The sequence below is a fragment of the Panicum virgatum genome, chromosome 5N (genome assembly GCF_016808335.1).
Source record: "Panicum virgatum strain AP13 chromosome 5N, P.virgatum_v5, whole genome shotgun sequence".
Lineage (NCBI taxonomy): Eukaryota > Viridiplantae > Streptophyta > Magnoliopsida > Poales > Poaceae > Panicum > Panicum virgatum.
Genome location: NC_053149.1, coordinates 38812510 through 38827639, shown reverse-complemented (window position 1 = coordinate 38827639; position 15130 = coordinate 38812510). Strand labels below are relative to the sequence as shown.

The following is a 15130-nucleotide window of genomic DNA, read 5'->3' as shown; positions in this document are numbered from 1 at the left end:
TAAAATTCTCTATGCGAGTATTCCAGCTTCAGCGAGCTCGGCGTCAACGGCGCATATATTCCTTCCATGATCACCTAGGACTCCCTTTGCTCACCAACTGGGCCAGGAGAAGCCCGTCTAGTTGATTTTTTTTTTCTTTGTGGAGTGTTTCCGTTATGGTTGTACCATCCTCAAAGCAATAATTAATTCCAGAATCACATTTCATTATATTATATTAAAAATTCAGAACAATTGGGAAGGACTTCCCCACTAATTTATTCAGGGCAAAATCACAATAATCAATGGAACATAAACACATACAACTTGGGCTCATATAGACGTATCTGGAAACGAACCCATAAGGATTACAGGATTGCTATTTTTTGGTCTCCAAAGTTTATCAGGCCTTGCTTTTGAGAGAATATCGGAGAAAAATCCAGAGGTTGAAGAGAACGCTGGAGGTTGGATAGACTCTGTTGATGGCATGCCTGGGCTACCATGTACAGCTTGCTCGAGTGCTACGATCTTCCTGCCAGTACAAGAAGCCTTACCACAAGGGCAGACACTGATCTTCCTAAAGCATTGCTTGTGGAAGATTGACCCACACAAATCACACTTCGTAGCTTCATCCTCCTACAGCAAATGTAACAGATTTCCTCAGCAACAAATATAAAGCTAAAAGAAATTAGAAGGCAAGGACTTGGCAGAGCACCTGAAATGGGAATATAAGGGACAGGGGGTCATCACAAGCTTGTCGAGCAGCACAAGGTACACCAGCATCATAGCATACAAGGCATTGCTCAGTGATGTGCTCAAGTATCCTATTCGATATAGTATGCACCTTAACTGGAAGTACTGTTTCAAGCACACAGAATTTGTATTAGTTGGCGCAACCAACTCACTGAGAACATGATTATCATCTGAAGGTTTATTTCCATCCCAATATTTGAAACATCAAGCATTAATCAAGTTTTGAACAATAACCAGATGGGCAGCATAAGAAACAACTATACCTAAAAATTGTTTGAGACTCACGATTCATACTTTTTTTTTTGAATAAATGACAGGCATATACTTTGAGGCTGTAATTTGCTTAGGCTCTGATAGACCAAAAGCATGAGACACAATTCTTCAATTCTTCAATTGTGATTTGTGACATACATAATTGTAAAGAAATATTAGTCTAGCGCAGAATTCTGTTATGCTTAATAATGGAGCAGCATACATTGATGCAGCTACAATATAAACCATATTTTATTGACATACTTATCAGAATTTAATATTTACATAAATAAGTTGCACAAAAGTCTACATCCAGTTTGGGCTGTGCACTTCAAAAGATCTTCTAGAAAATGAATGGTACCTGCAAAAGCCCCTTTTGAGAGATCAACAAGGTCACGAAGCGCAAAGAAGTCATTTCCATCAAGAAGGTATCTTCGAACTCCTAGTCCTTTATGTATAGAGTTCCGGAAAGGACATTGGATGCAAGGAAGCATAGCTGCTATTTTCTTTCGGACACTCATGATATTAAGCAGAGCTGGCACTTTAGAAAATAGGAAAGGATTGACAGCACTTACACAGAGCATAGGCTGAAAATGCAAATCACCATTTCTTTAAGGTTGGCAAGGTATGAAAGTTCATATTTTATAGTGCACTTCAGAACTTATAAATAAACAACACACAGCCTTAAGTTATAATTACCTGGTCATAGATGGAGTCTAAATATGCTTTTGCTAACTGGGAAATCGGATATAGAGAAAAATCCCAGTAGTGCAAAACTCTTGCTGGCAGAACTGCGGTGTCATTTGTGTGACAAGAAGCACAAAATAATTGGCCAGTATAAGAACAAAACCGAGGTTTGCTCCATCCAATAGTTTGCGCAAGTTCTTGCAGCAATGTTCGTCCAGCATCCAAATGCCTATGGCATCCTGCACAGTTGTAGTGCTGTAACTCTAACAACTGTCTGGTTGACTTCCGTGGCCTATCCTCCACAATAAGTGATATTGTCTTGCCCATTGATGTGGAATCATCATGCGAACCTCCATTGCATTCTGAATCTTTGGAATTTAAATCACTGCTCCGTTTTTGCAAAGATCGTGGAATGAGAGTTTTCAAAAAACTATATTCATACCCAGGCCTCCCAGGTGATAAAAAATTAACCAGAGGGGTCGGGATTCCAAACGGATAACTCGAGAGTAGCAAAGAACGCAAGCATTCTTGAATTAGACCACTTCTGTCACTGACAACATCAGGGGATGCATTCCCAAATATTTTATTTGACTCTTTTTCAACATTTCCCCATGTAGGGGGAAGACTCAAACCTCTCTCATAAAAGAAGTCCTTAAGTTGCCGATAAAGTGCATAAAATTCACGGTACCGTCGCTCAATTTCCCATTCATCTCCACCACCCCTCACTTTTAACAAATAAACAGTGTATTCTTTGACACCAACCATCCGTTCACCAAAAGAAACATCCCCAGTTCTTTGCTTTGCCCCCACAACCTCCACCCAATCAATTCTTGAAGGATACTGAGGAACAGGGTATACATAGGCATCATCTGTACCAGAAGTAGAGGCAGTAGTGCTTCCATCTCTGAAATGGTGAGCCTGGCGAGGATTGCTCTTGCGATTATCCGTAAAAGATCCATTTTCATGAGGCTCCCCTGAACTGAGCAGAATCTGTTCCATCTCTTGAACTATATCATCAAATAAATCATTGTAATCAAATATGTCCACCTATAGTTAGAAAGTGACTGTCAATCCAATAATGTGGCTGAATACATAAACATTCATGATTCAATATTCATGTTATACAATAATTCAAATATTTGATCAAGAAAAGGAGGTAGAAGCCTTTTTTTTCTTCTTCTTTTGGACGAAGGAGACTACTGATCCAAGAGTGTGGTTGAACAATGTATGTTGGCGGAGTACTGCAATCGACGTAAAGGAGCACCAAACGAGTGCCTTTTTTATGTTGTCATAAAAACTATATGTGCATGAATCAAGATTTTTTGTGTTTGGTTATTAGGATAGTTGCATTGAGAACCCCTCTTCAATTGACATAAGACTGGCTAAAGTGGGATAGGTCAGAAATGAATGATGATGTAAATTTGGATTAAAAATATCAGAAACAGAGACCAGAATAGTAGTTAAATCCCAGAGTCATCTACCAATCTATGTTTGAATTCAGTGGACATATTTTTGTTCCCCTGCAACAAAACCTTCGCCACGGCGGGCCAGGACAATAGTATAATCTAAATTTGCGAGCTAACCAAGCTGACGACGACAGGGCATGAAAAATTGACAGCTATTCCGCTCAAAGCCTCAAATCCACAGCTTTAATCAGGTAACTGAAGTACCAGCGAACCCACCTGGTTGTGATCCGGGCGCGGATGAACAGCCAGAGAACCAGGACTGGACCCCTGCCGCGCGAGGGCCTCGCCTCCGGTGGCCGCCTGAGGAGGACCGGTTCCCGGCCGCGACTGCGCCGGCGCCGGCGCCTGGAGGAGGCTGAGCTGGCGGTTCTTGGGGAATCCGGTGACGGCGGGATGGTCGTCGAGTTGGAGGTCCATCTGGTGGTCCCAGAAGTCGGCGGAAGGGCGGAGGGTGCCGATGGAGCTGGGCGTGCCCAGGGCGGAGTTGGCGCTGCAGTACCTGTCGTCCTCGGCGTCCGATCCGGCCGCCGAGTAGGCCTCGGACGCGGCGCCGGCGGCGGATCGCCGGGGTGGCTCCATGCCGGACTGGATCCCGGCCCGCCCGCCGTAGCTGTGTCTTCTGCTAGGGATTGGCGATGTCGTTTCGTTTCCTGGTGGGAGAAGAGTAGGACTTGCACTAAGGTCCTTGCACTTTTGTCTATTTCAAAATTTAATTGGATCTGCAGCAGCACTTCACTACTGCATCAGTGGATCTGCAGCAGCACTTCAGATCGGCCTGCCTTGGATCAACGGGGTATTTACATTTTTACCATTATTACCAATGACACTCGTCAGATTATTATTTTTACAATGACATCTACAACTATACCAGTAGTGATAAGTTTAATTTACAATTTTACCACTTTTGCACATGTGTCAAGCCACGCTTGCATGACACGCTGGCGCCCAATCAGCTGGGGGTGCGAAATGTCATCCCTGCCCCTGATCTCTCCTCTCTCTCCCTCTCCGACAGCCAGGCCCTGCAAATCCTCTCACTGCCAGGTAGATCCCACCTGTCAGCTTCATCTCCTACCTAGCGCCAGCCTGGACGCCTAGCTTCTCACCTCCCTCCTAGGCCACAGGCTCGGCACCGGTTCCTTAGTCGTGACAGGAACCTGTCCTTGGCAGAAGCCCAAGCGCCAGCCAGTATTGCTGCTGCCCTCACCCACCTTGCGGTCCTCTAGTGGCTTATCGAAGGTCCGATTCAGGAGCTCAAGGTACTTACGGTATAGCAGCTTGACGGCCATGCTGTTGGTTGGGCCAAGCCCGATCGACATCCTCGGCAATGGCCGCCAAGGACGCGACGTCGGCGAACCCGCCGCGAGCGCGCACAGCGAGGAACAGGCAAAGAAGCTCCACCTTGAAGCCATTCCCGAGCTGCGGCGGTGGGATCGAGAGGAACAAGACCGCCTCGGGGTGCCACGCCTCGGTGATGAAGGTCGCAAGCACGGCATCGAACAGCGCGGACGCGAGCGCCCGTGAGCTGGGCCTCTGGGATCTCCAGCATGGCGAGGAATCCGCGAGCGTGGAGCTCGCCAATGACGCCGAGCACGACGAGCTACGCCTCGGATCGGATGGGGCGCGGACCGGCCGCGGCTCCGCCGCCACTGGCGAGGCAGACGCGCCCCGTGCCGTCTTGTGGCCAGAGCTCTAGCGGGGATGTTTAGTTTGAAGACGGGCACTGAGGAGTCGAAATTGGACGGAGGTGAGAAGTTGGGCGACCGGACTGGCGCTAGGTAGGAGATGAAGCTGACAGGTGGGGTCCATCTGGCAGTGTGAGGATCTGCGGGGCCCAGCTGTCGGTGAGGGAGAGAGAGATAGGAGAGATAGGGGCAAGGAGGACATTTTGCACCGCCGAGCTGACTGGGCGCCAGCATGTCATGCAAGCGTGGCTTGCCACATGTGCAAAAGTGGTAAAATTGTAAGTTAAGCTCCTTACTACTGGTATAGTTGTAGGTGTCATTGTAAAAATGATAATCTGATGAGTGCTATTGGTAATAATGGTAAAAATGTAAAAACCCCTGGATCAACCGGAGTTTGGTGAAAATGAGAGGGACAATTTAGTACGCGTAATATAGAGAATAGAGGGGAGAATGTTTTGTGCTTATAAGCGGTAGAATTAAGGGCTCGTTTAGTTAGCAAAAAAGTTTGAGCAAAATTTTTGTCAACATTTGCAACACTAATTATAAGTATTAAACATAAATAAATTATAAAACTAATTACACGGATGGATGGAAAATCGCGAGACAAATCTATTAAGCCTAACTAACTAATCCATTGTTAGAGGTTGTTTCTATAGCAAACCATTTTCTAATCATTACATAATTAGGTTCATTAAATTTGTCTCGCGATTTCACCCGGGGTTATGGAATGAGTTTTATCAGTTATCCACATTTAATACTCCTAATTAGTGGTCAAACGTTCAAAATTACTGTAGTGTATGAAAAAATTTGAGAACTAAACAGGGCCTAAGTGGTCGTTAAGAAAATTTTTAAATCAGAAGGGCCATCGCCTACTTTGTTATGCTATGCCTCTCCAACATCATCTCTATGATAGATGGAGCCCGAGCAAATTTTTTTCGTTCAATCTATAAGCCGAACAATTCACGTGTAGCTTTGTCACGGTAGCAATCTTACTTCAAATGGGTATTTGGAACACAATGCTTTTTTTCTTATAGCCATATATATGAATATAGAGGGTAAAATAGCAAGATCGTAAAAATGTATTTTCACTTGAAGACTCCATGAACCGAATCTAGAGATGATAACATCCTATTGTAGACTTGTGGTAAGAAAACAACCGCTGTTTGTATATTTCTATTTCAAAAGTGTACCAACATGAATGAAAAATAGAAGCTTAATTGAAATAATAGGATACCAGCGTTTTTTTGGTTCTATCGTGTCCATCGTTTGGTTCCCAGTTCCCACAAATAAATATTCTTACCTTTCACACTCTTCCTGTTTGTGTCCATGAGTCCAAATTGTTATACTAGACTTTGTTTCCATATTGATCGGACAAACCATGTGCATCCCCCCTTCTTTAGTATGGCGATGCGTTCATGTATCTCTTCAACCACAAACACATCTACTTGTGTAATTCATAGAGGGTATATGTGGAGCGTCGAGATGGATATGATAGGCGGTCCTGCATGACATATCAAAGTTTTTGTTGATGCAACACAATTTTAGTTTGTGAACGATGTCAGTTTCAAGGGCTCCAGCAGTGTGCACTAAAATATATCTCTTGTGTTTATTTTTTTGCAGTTGCTTAGCGTGTGTGTAAGTAGGGCAAGCCTAGCGTTGTGTCGAACCAACCCAAATTAGTGGGTCTTTTATAAGTGATTTTATGTTTGAGTTATAATAGCGTCCGATTGTGAAAAGATTGGTGACTTGGCATGAGAGAAGTTGAGATCAAGATGGTTTGTGTACTTGTGTATGCTTCTGTAGAAGTTATGAAGTTCAAATTTACCATTTGAAAGATGTTAAACTCATATAATTGGTATGTTGGGTTCGATAGAAATGCTAGTTATGTGGCAAAAACGGCCACCGAAGCACAAGTGGCAAAACTAGCAATCATATGAGGGATATTACAAGGAAATTATTTAGGATGAATCTATGCTAGAAATCCCTTGGAAAGTTTTATAGTTTTATGGAAGAAACCATTCTCTAATTTTTTTTATTTGAATTCAAGATGTGTTTTTTAGTTACTCTTAACCATATAATTAGCTATATTAAATCATCTCTAGCAGATTATTACTCACATCTTGTACCAAAGAAAACTCTCTCTACATAACCAATAACTATGTTTGCATTTTTTATAATGGTTGATGCAGTAGTAGACTACTTAAATCCAATCATCAATGGATAGGGTAGAGGAATGAATCCTGCTCATTTAAGTGGGAGGGATGTGTGGTTTGGTGATGGCTAATTTTTTTTGATAATGACGATTGGATTTGAAATCTGTTGGAGAATCTTTAATCACCAAAAGAACCAATTTTTGATATTAGGGAAAGGGATGACTAATATGCTAAAGTCGCTCTTAGCAACTAAGAAGCATGTATTAGCAATATGAATTGTTGATCCCACTAATGGGCAATGATAAAGGGAACGAAATGGTCGTTTTGCCTCTAGTTTGGAAGATTTTGATGTTACTTGATAGAGTATGTTCCTTTCTCCGTCAAGATTGTGTTTTAGTGCTTTTCTAAGAATTTGATTGAAGTTATTCTTGAATTCAAGTCGATGGACCACCCCTGCATCAATTTTTGCTTGATATCACCTCTAAGCTGTTTTTTTAAAAAAAATCACAAAAGCGTTTCGCTTTGTTGATATTGAAAAAAACGAACACTAGTACATGCAAACTATCTCCATCACAGAAATCTCACATGGTTTTGTAGATGTTTATGCTATGCAATCTACTTTCCGTGTATTCTTAAATATAATCTTATTAATTTTTACAACGGAGGTTCTTAAAAAATTTGCACGACTACCGATTTGACCACGAAACCTGTGTGTTTCCAATCCAAACAAGTTCTAAATTAGTGCCAAATTGCGCCATTAGTCTACTCTCTAATGGTCCAAGCATACGCTGAAGAATTTAAGATCTGTTTGAATGAGCTAAAGTTGACTGCTAAATATTAGCACCTATTAGTATTTATATTTTTGCTAAAATTTTTTAAATCTTCACTAAAGTTTAGCCTATCCGTTTGCACTTCCATTTGGGTAGGATATTGTGCATTTCCATTTGGATAGGATAGTGCTAAATTTTATCACCATGAACTAAACCCATGGATTCAAATAGCCCTTTATTCGGAGATGGCAATTGGCATAGCAACCAAGGCTGGAAATAAAAGCAGCAAAACGTTCCCGGCCAAGGCCTCGCCGCGTCGCCGTTACGGCCGTGAAGCACTGACCGCCGGCCCCGCGCGGAGCGCCTCGCCGAACTCGACGAGGCTGCCGGCGTCGGGCATCACGTCCCTGACGGCCTCGTGGGCGCAGAACCGCGGCGCCCACGCCGCCAGCCGCGGCGTCCTGGCCTCGTCGAGGACCGGCTGCCCGATGATCTGCTCCGCCGCCCGGAACCACCCGACGTACGACCCGAGGACGATGTCCAAGAACCCGACGTCGTCGCTGGCGAAGAAGCGCCGCCCCTTGCTGCACGCCGCGAAGGCCTCCCCGAGCTGCCCGAGAGCCGAGGCCACCTGCTCCGCCGCCTCGGCCTTGTCGCCGTCGATCATGCCCCTCAGTGTCCGGAGCGCCGCCGGGAGCTGCGCGAGTTCAATTTCGAGCCACGGGGGGGATCAGTCACAGAGATCGAGCATTCGGTTTCCATGTTGAACTAATTGGCTGCCATGGCTCACGCACCTTGGTGTCGGCGTACTCGGCCCAGAAGCGGTGGACGGCGCGGTCGTAGGGGTCGGCGGGGAGGATCCGCGGCCCGGCGGCGGCGAAGGCCTCGTCGACGTACTGCACGATGACGAGGGACTCGCAGACGGGGCGGCCGCCGTGGAGGAGCACGGGCATCTTCTTGTGCACGGGGTTGGACGCGAGGAGCAGGCCGCTCTTCTTGCCCAGCTCCTCCTGCAGGAACTCGTAGGCGACGCCCTTGAGCCTGAGCGCGACGCACACGCGCATCACGAACGGGCTCGCCCACCCGCCGACCACGCGCACGCCGGGGGCGGCGGCGGCGGCCGACGCCATGGCTGGGGGTTCTGGGGAGGCGGCGCGGCGGGTTGTTGGATCGCGACGCGAGCGCGCGGTGGGTGGTTGGTGCGTGTCTCGTGAGCTCGGGGTCGGGTCAATGGTCAATGGACGTGTTGGAGCCGACGAGCAGTGGACCGTGGACACCACCAGGAAGCAGGAGCCCAAGGTGGGGTTGTTGCCTGCGTGGCCTCGCTGACACCACTATGCTCGCTTGCGGCAACACCGCATCACCTGCTCGTCGGTGACCGCACTGCTCCGTCGCTCATTGTGAAACTAGAAAGTGGATCGCCTACCATGGGACTGGGAGGACGAAACTTTTTAGCTTGCGCGTCTGGATTTGTATCCGCATGATCTAGCATTTGTCTACCACCTAGTTACCTACATACGTAGGAAAAAAACGGATTTCCATATAGTGTTGAAATAACAATCTATGGAACGGAATTATCCCTAGGGTACCATAAATTTTTGTGGAGAAGGAGAAAAATTTAGGGAAAAATTAGTTCTAGTCGTGAAAATCGTAGACATCTTTTAATACATTATATTAATGGCAATGACTTCTTTGCAGCCGCCTGTATTCTTGTCCACTGGAACAGCCGCCTACGTCTGTCCAGCATCCAACAAAATATTTAACCGGGTTCAATTCCTTGCTGGCATCCGCAACATTCCAGGCTCCACCCCACGCCCTCACGCCTCTCCATTCCCCCTCCCCTTCCTCGGCAGACGCTTTGCTGCTGCTGCTCTCTCTCTCTCTCTCCTAATCTTCGACCTCGTCAGGGCTCCTTCCTCCCCCTTCTCTCCTCCCCGTCTGGCCATCGCCGGCGAGGCCAACGGGGGGACGACCGACGTCGCTTCCTGGAGCCATGGACGGAATCGAGGGCCTCCTGGCGCGCGACTTCGGCGTGCTGCCGCAAGTCAAGGCGGGGCCCATGGCCGGTGCCAGCTCCCGCCCGTCGCCGGATCCGCCGTCGCGTGGTCCAATCCCGGCAGATCCACCTCGGCCCCATCCTTCGACGACCTCTTCGGTAACCCCGCCCCCGTGTCCCCCATCGACTCGCTCTTCGTCTCATTCTCGGGGGCTCCATCAACGACGGTGACTTCCTAGGGGGGCTTGGGGCCGTGCCGCGGGCGGAGGAGAAGAAGAGGCTGGTGGCGGTGGACGCCGACCTGCTCGGGGGGTTCGAGAGGAAGCCTCGTCACACCACTGGACTACGGCGCCGGCAAATCCGGCGCGTCGTCGAGTGCGGACAACATGGTGCGGCAGCAGGCGAAGCGGAGGGCGCCCGGCGGACATGGATCTGGTGGCAGTGCGTCGTGCGCAGACGACGACGAAGGCTGCAACTCGCCGGCGAAGCGGGCGCGGGTGCTGGCAGCCGACGACGAGGAGCCAATCCCGACAATAAGAGCCAATTCATGCCCTCCGTGTGTGTTTAATTTCTGGCTGTTCACCTTCCCCTTCTCCCCGTTGCCACAAGCCGTTCCCGAGCCTCCCACGCATCGGCGGGGCATGGGCTGGAGGCCTTCCTTAGTGCCAACGCTGCAGCTACATGCACACTGTGCACATCGTCGCCATGCCATCCGTGGTCGGGCAGCCATGACCTGGTCGGCAGTGTCTACCTGACGCTTGCAGTTTTGCCCCCTTGTGCTGCTGATGTGATTTGCTTTGTTCGGTGGTGATTTGGCTCTATTTTGTTGCCTTGTGCTGCTAAACTTTAGGTGTTTGATGGAATGCCAGCTCAAACTGATTGCTGTTTTTGCAATAGTTTTGGTATGCAGTTTTGGTAAAACTCATAAGCATTTTGGTTGGGCTAGGTATGTCTTTTTTCAGTCTTGTATAGATATTTCAATGTTGATTCTCAATAAAATAGTGGCAATAATATTGGTCTCCAGTAAGCAATAATATTGTTCTATCTAGACATAACGGTACAGTTTATTAAGCAATTTTATTAAGTATCTCACAATTCATTTTCTGTTGTTTATGTTGTTTTAAGTGGTTTCAATGGATCAAGTAGGAGGTGGCAAGACAGAGTGATAGTGTGTTCAGTTTAAGGTACATTTTTAAGCAGTTTTTGTTGTTTTGCATTTTTCGCATTTCGTCTCTAGCGTACTTTCCTATAGGCAATTATATCAATTACTACAAACATTTCATTACCTTCCAGTAGGCAAATACATCAAATACTAGAAGCATTTTTTTAGAGCTTTCAACTTTCCAATATGCAATTATATAAAAAACTAGAGAATATTTTTCTTTTGCTGAAAATGTACCACCAGTCCACCACCATCATGTGTTGGCACAACCCTTGTGAAATAGTCCTAAAATAGTGCCCCATTTTCTAGCTTGAAGTTTAGTTTTCAACAAAGTTAGACAATAAGATTACTCCGCATCGCCAACTAATTTATGTGACATACTGCAGTACTCATTCCCTCCATCATGTGTTGGTGAAGTTGGTCGAATTGGAGCACCTAGTGGCAGAAGATTGGACATGGGATGCTTGCAGAAACAGAAGAGGATTTTCCTTACACCATTCGTGTTGAGAGTAGTATCACTGAAAGTAATGGCTCATCCAGGTACTTCTATTCTTCCGTTTGATAGCTTGCATAAATTTATTTATTTCTTCTGGCAAGAGAAAATTCTGCACGCCTTTTAATTTGCTGAATCATTTGAGAGTTGACGCAACCCTTTTTATTTTTCTTTCTATGTTGTGTTACCTGATGTCTTCTTAGGAGTTACATATATAGATTCTGCAACCTGGTCAGGGTACAAAAATTAACATTCCTCGGTTTTGAGACAAAAAAAAAAAGGTCCTAGGTCCAGGTTTGCCTGAACGTTCACCAATGTTTCTTACACATTTAACAAGCAGCCTTTTTCTTTGTTCCTTACGGTTGACAAATGTGCTTTTGATTACTATCCTCAATTGCTAATATTGCGAGAGTCCGATGACACTGATGTTCTAGCAGTAATTACTAGTCCTCCTACTAGGGACAGTGGTCATACTTACTGCAATTTATGTCCAGTTATTTGCTACCTATCGTCGGTTTTATTGATCATAATTGTCAAGGCCATTGGTTTCCATTATATTTCCTTTGTGCCAACTGGAATTAGAAAAAGTTGATTACCAGAAGCATTTAAACAAATCTTTAGTAGGCATTTAAATACTATTCAGATAGCATTTTAAATGTTTAGTTCAAGCATTTTTTTAACATTTTATGTCTCTTGTGATAGATTTACCTTTTGTCTAGAATCAAGTCTGTTACATCATTACAATCACAGGATAAACAGATTAGCTTCCAATACATGAATAAGCACATGCCTTTTCTGCATTAAAAGTTCCTTGTTTATTTCTCTGTACATTTTTGAGCAGTGTGATTTGGTTGACATGCAAATCCTGCACTTCTTCCTCTTTGCCTGAGCATTCATCCCCTAGCTAGCACATTTTCCCTTTTTTTTTTGCCATTTAACTTTTTTGATCTTGGTGGGTTGTTTATGTTTGGTGATGTAGCTGCATGACCCGGGGCAGCAAGGTTATTTGGGTTATTAAGGATTTATATTTGAGACACCACCAGTATGATATGCCTGCAGGTGCATCCGATTAGTTACCAAACTTCATTAGGCGGTTAGAAAGTAATAATAGCTATGAGAATAGGCAAATAAATGTACTATGATCAAGCAATATTGTCAAAAGTTTAAGGCAAAACACTGCAAATCATTAGGCAATTATTACAGTATTCTTTCTTCTCTAATTCCTCTTTATTTTTTCTATTCTTACATTGCAGGATCCCAGGTTATCTAACAGGGAAGATCAAGTACAAAGCATGAAGCAGGTATGGTGTGCATTATGAACCAGCTCAAATAAATAAGTACATAGTGACAGCAAGTACATTTCTTGCATTCTTTTGTCTAAATATGTACTTCATTAGGCAATAATGTTGTTCTAGATTAGGCAAATTATGTAATTGTTTAAGGCAATAATATGGTTCTGAATTAGGCAATAATGTGTTTCTAACAATTTTCAGAATTAGCAAAATGTGATCATGAATTAGGTCATATATATAGAACTAGCAATCTTTGTTACTAGGTGTGCATTGCTGATATTTACTCCTAATACTAACTAACTGCACTCGCTATTCTTTTCATGTTTCCGATTCTTGTTTCGGTCACACAAAATGGTGTTTAGGATTTGAAACATGATGTGCCTATTTTTATGCATGCAAGTTTTCACAGTGAATCATCACTATAACACGCTCTTCGGCTGTAAGGCTTCTACTATTTGTATTTTGGGGTATACCCCTTATTGAGTTTTGAGTTTTCAACATTCTATCCATAACAAAACACATAGTTTCTTTTTTTTTCTCACAGCTTGGTGTTTGGTGGCCTGAGAGTTCATAAGATCATCATCGGCAAGAAATTTAGTTGGAGCTCAACCTCCATTCGATTCATGCGCAGCTTGGTAGTAGTTGTAGTAGCTCCAATATTCTGTCTGGTCAGCACTACACTGGAGGCAATCACTGCATGTATGATGGTAGTTTTGCAATTTTAATAGTGTCTAGAATTTTGATGGGCAAAAATGCCTTTGTATATGTTCTGATTTGCTTACTTGTTTTCAAAGCTTTGCTTATGGGATCCCAAAAGTTACTTTTTTATTGCACTTGTTGAAACACCCAGAAGCAAGCAAATTAGGAGGGTTGTGGTACATGGCCTGGTTCTTTGGTGGGAACATTAGCTTTGAACGGTGGTGCTAGCTTTTTAATTCTGATCTGCAAGCTTTTTTACCAGAAGAGGAAATGTGGGCTTGCGTGTTTTGTCTTTTTTCCAAAAGTAGACCGGCCGTACGGCTAGCCTAAATTACAGCCGGCTGTACGTTAGCCGAGTTCTATATTAATTCATTTTAGCAAGTGATGATATATTGCAAGAAGTTGATGATAAATTATATTTTGTAAATAATTTGTTCCCCAAAAATTATATTACCATTTTAGAAAAAGGAACGAGCTAGGTGGTGGGTACACGAACAGATTACTCAATCTTTAACATGCGGTGCCGCTGCAGCCGCGTTCACTCGTGAGCTCAGCTGCTCGCCGCGGCAGCGGAACGCGCCTGCAGCACCTTGGCAAACTCGGCGATGGGCTCCGGGTCCGGGATGACCCCCTTGGCGGCGTCGTGCGCGGCGAGGTGCTCCGCCCACGCGGCGAGGAGCGGGACCCGGCCGGCGTCCAGGAGCTTGATGCCGCCGGTGATGGTGTCCCACGCGCGCAGCCACCCGATGAATCCCCCCAGCGCCACGTCCAGGTAGCCGGGCGCGTCCCGGCGAAGAATCCCTTCCCGCCGAAGCGCTCCGCGAACGCGCCCTCCAGCGCGTCCAGCGCCGCGAACGCGTCCGCCGTCGCCGCCGCCCTCGCCTCCTCCGTTGCCCCCAGCAGCGCCGCCACCATCGCGCCGTGTAACTGCACGCGTGCCGCGCGCGTACAGATCAGAACCATGCATACGCTTCCCATCAATCACCATTTCAGACCCTGTAAAAGATACACCACATGCACATACCTTGCCGTCGACGTAGGCGGCCCAGAAGCGGGCGACGGCGCGGTCGTAGGGGCCGGCGGGGAGGACGGCCGGGCCGGCGCCGGGGAAGGCGTCGTCGAGGTACTCCAAGATGAGGAGGGACTCGCACACCGGCTTGCCGCCGTGGAGGAGGACGGGGACCTTCTTGTGGACGGGGTTGGAGGCGAGGAGCAGCTCGCTCTTGTCGGCGAGGTCCTCCTCCACGTTCTCGTACTCGAGGCCCTTGAGGTGCAGCGCCATGCGCACGCGGTTCACGAACGGGCTCGCCCACGCGCCCAGCAGCTTCAGCTGCCCGGCCTCTCCTCCGGCCCCGGCCGCGGCCATCCTCGCCGTGTGCTGTGCGCGCGAGTGGTGGTGTGTGGCCTCGCGGTCTGGCTCCAGGCCGGGCTTGGACAAATGTCGCGGAAAAATCTCCGACCCCCGTGACAACGTGACAAATATGGTTTTTCCCCAGGCCGGGCACAGCAAAATGTGGCGGATGGATCATTGATGTGGCGCATGCCAATCTACCCCCATCAGCTGAGCAGCACAATGACAGATCTTGGGCGGTTGGATTGTACCTATCTTCGGCAGGACCACACTTACAACTTTGGAGGGGATGATTGATGGTAGAGGTTTAAGGCCATGTTTATTTTCACTTTTTTGGATCTCGCTTTTCGGAAAATCAGGATTCTGAGATAAGCCAGCTATCTAGAGAATCGGCTGTC

General features: G+C 46.3%; 2 protein-coding genes and 1 pseudogene across 2 annotated transcripts; all 3 read right to left on the bottom strand.

The window, feature by feature from the left end:
• Positions 1-182: 182 nt before the first annotated feature.
• Positions 183-3806, bottom strand: LOC120673546. Its single transcript, XM_039954430.1, has 5 exons — positions 3351-3806; positions 1681-2715; positions 1343-1568; positions 692-834; positions 183-612 (listed from the first exon to the last, which is right to left on the bottom strand). Exons 1-5 carry the CDS (start codon positions 3711-3713, stop codon positions 310-312), a joined length of 2070 nt encoding a protein of 689 aa, XP_039810364.1. The 5' UTR covers positions 3714-3806; the 3' UTR covers positions 183-309.
• Positions 3807-7957: 4151 nt separating this feature from the next.
• Positions 7958-9412, bottom strand: LOC120675517 (glutathione S-transferase U17-like). Its single transcript, XM_039956719.1, has 2 exons — positions 8534-9412; positions 7958-8436 (listed from the first exon to the last, which is right to left on the bottom strand). The coding sequence occupies exons 1-2, from the start codon at positions 8867-8869 to the stop codon at positions 8062-8064; spliced, it is 711 nt and encodes a 236-aa protein (XP_039812653.1). The 5' UTR covers positions 8870-9412; the 3' UTR covers positions 7958-8061.
• A 4359-nt stretch (positions 9413-13771) lies between these two features.
• On the bottom strand, positions 13772-14917 carry LOC120675516 (annotated as a pseudogene).
• Positions 14918-15130: the final 213 nt, after the last annotated feature.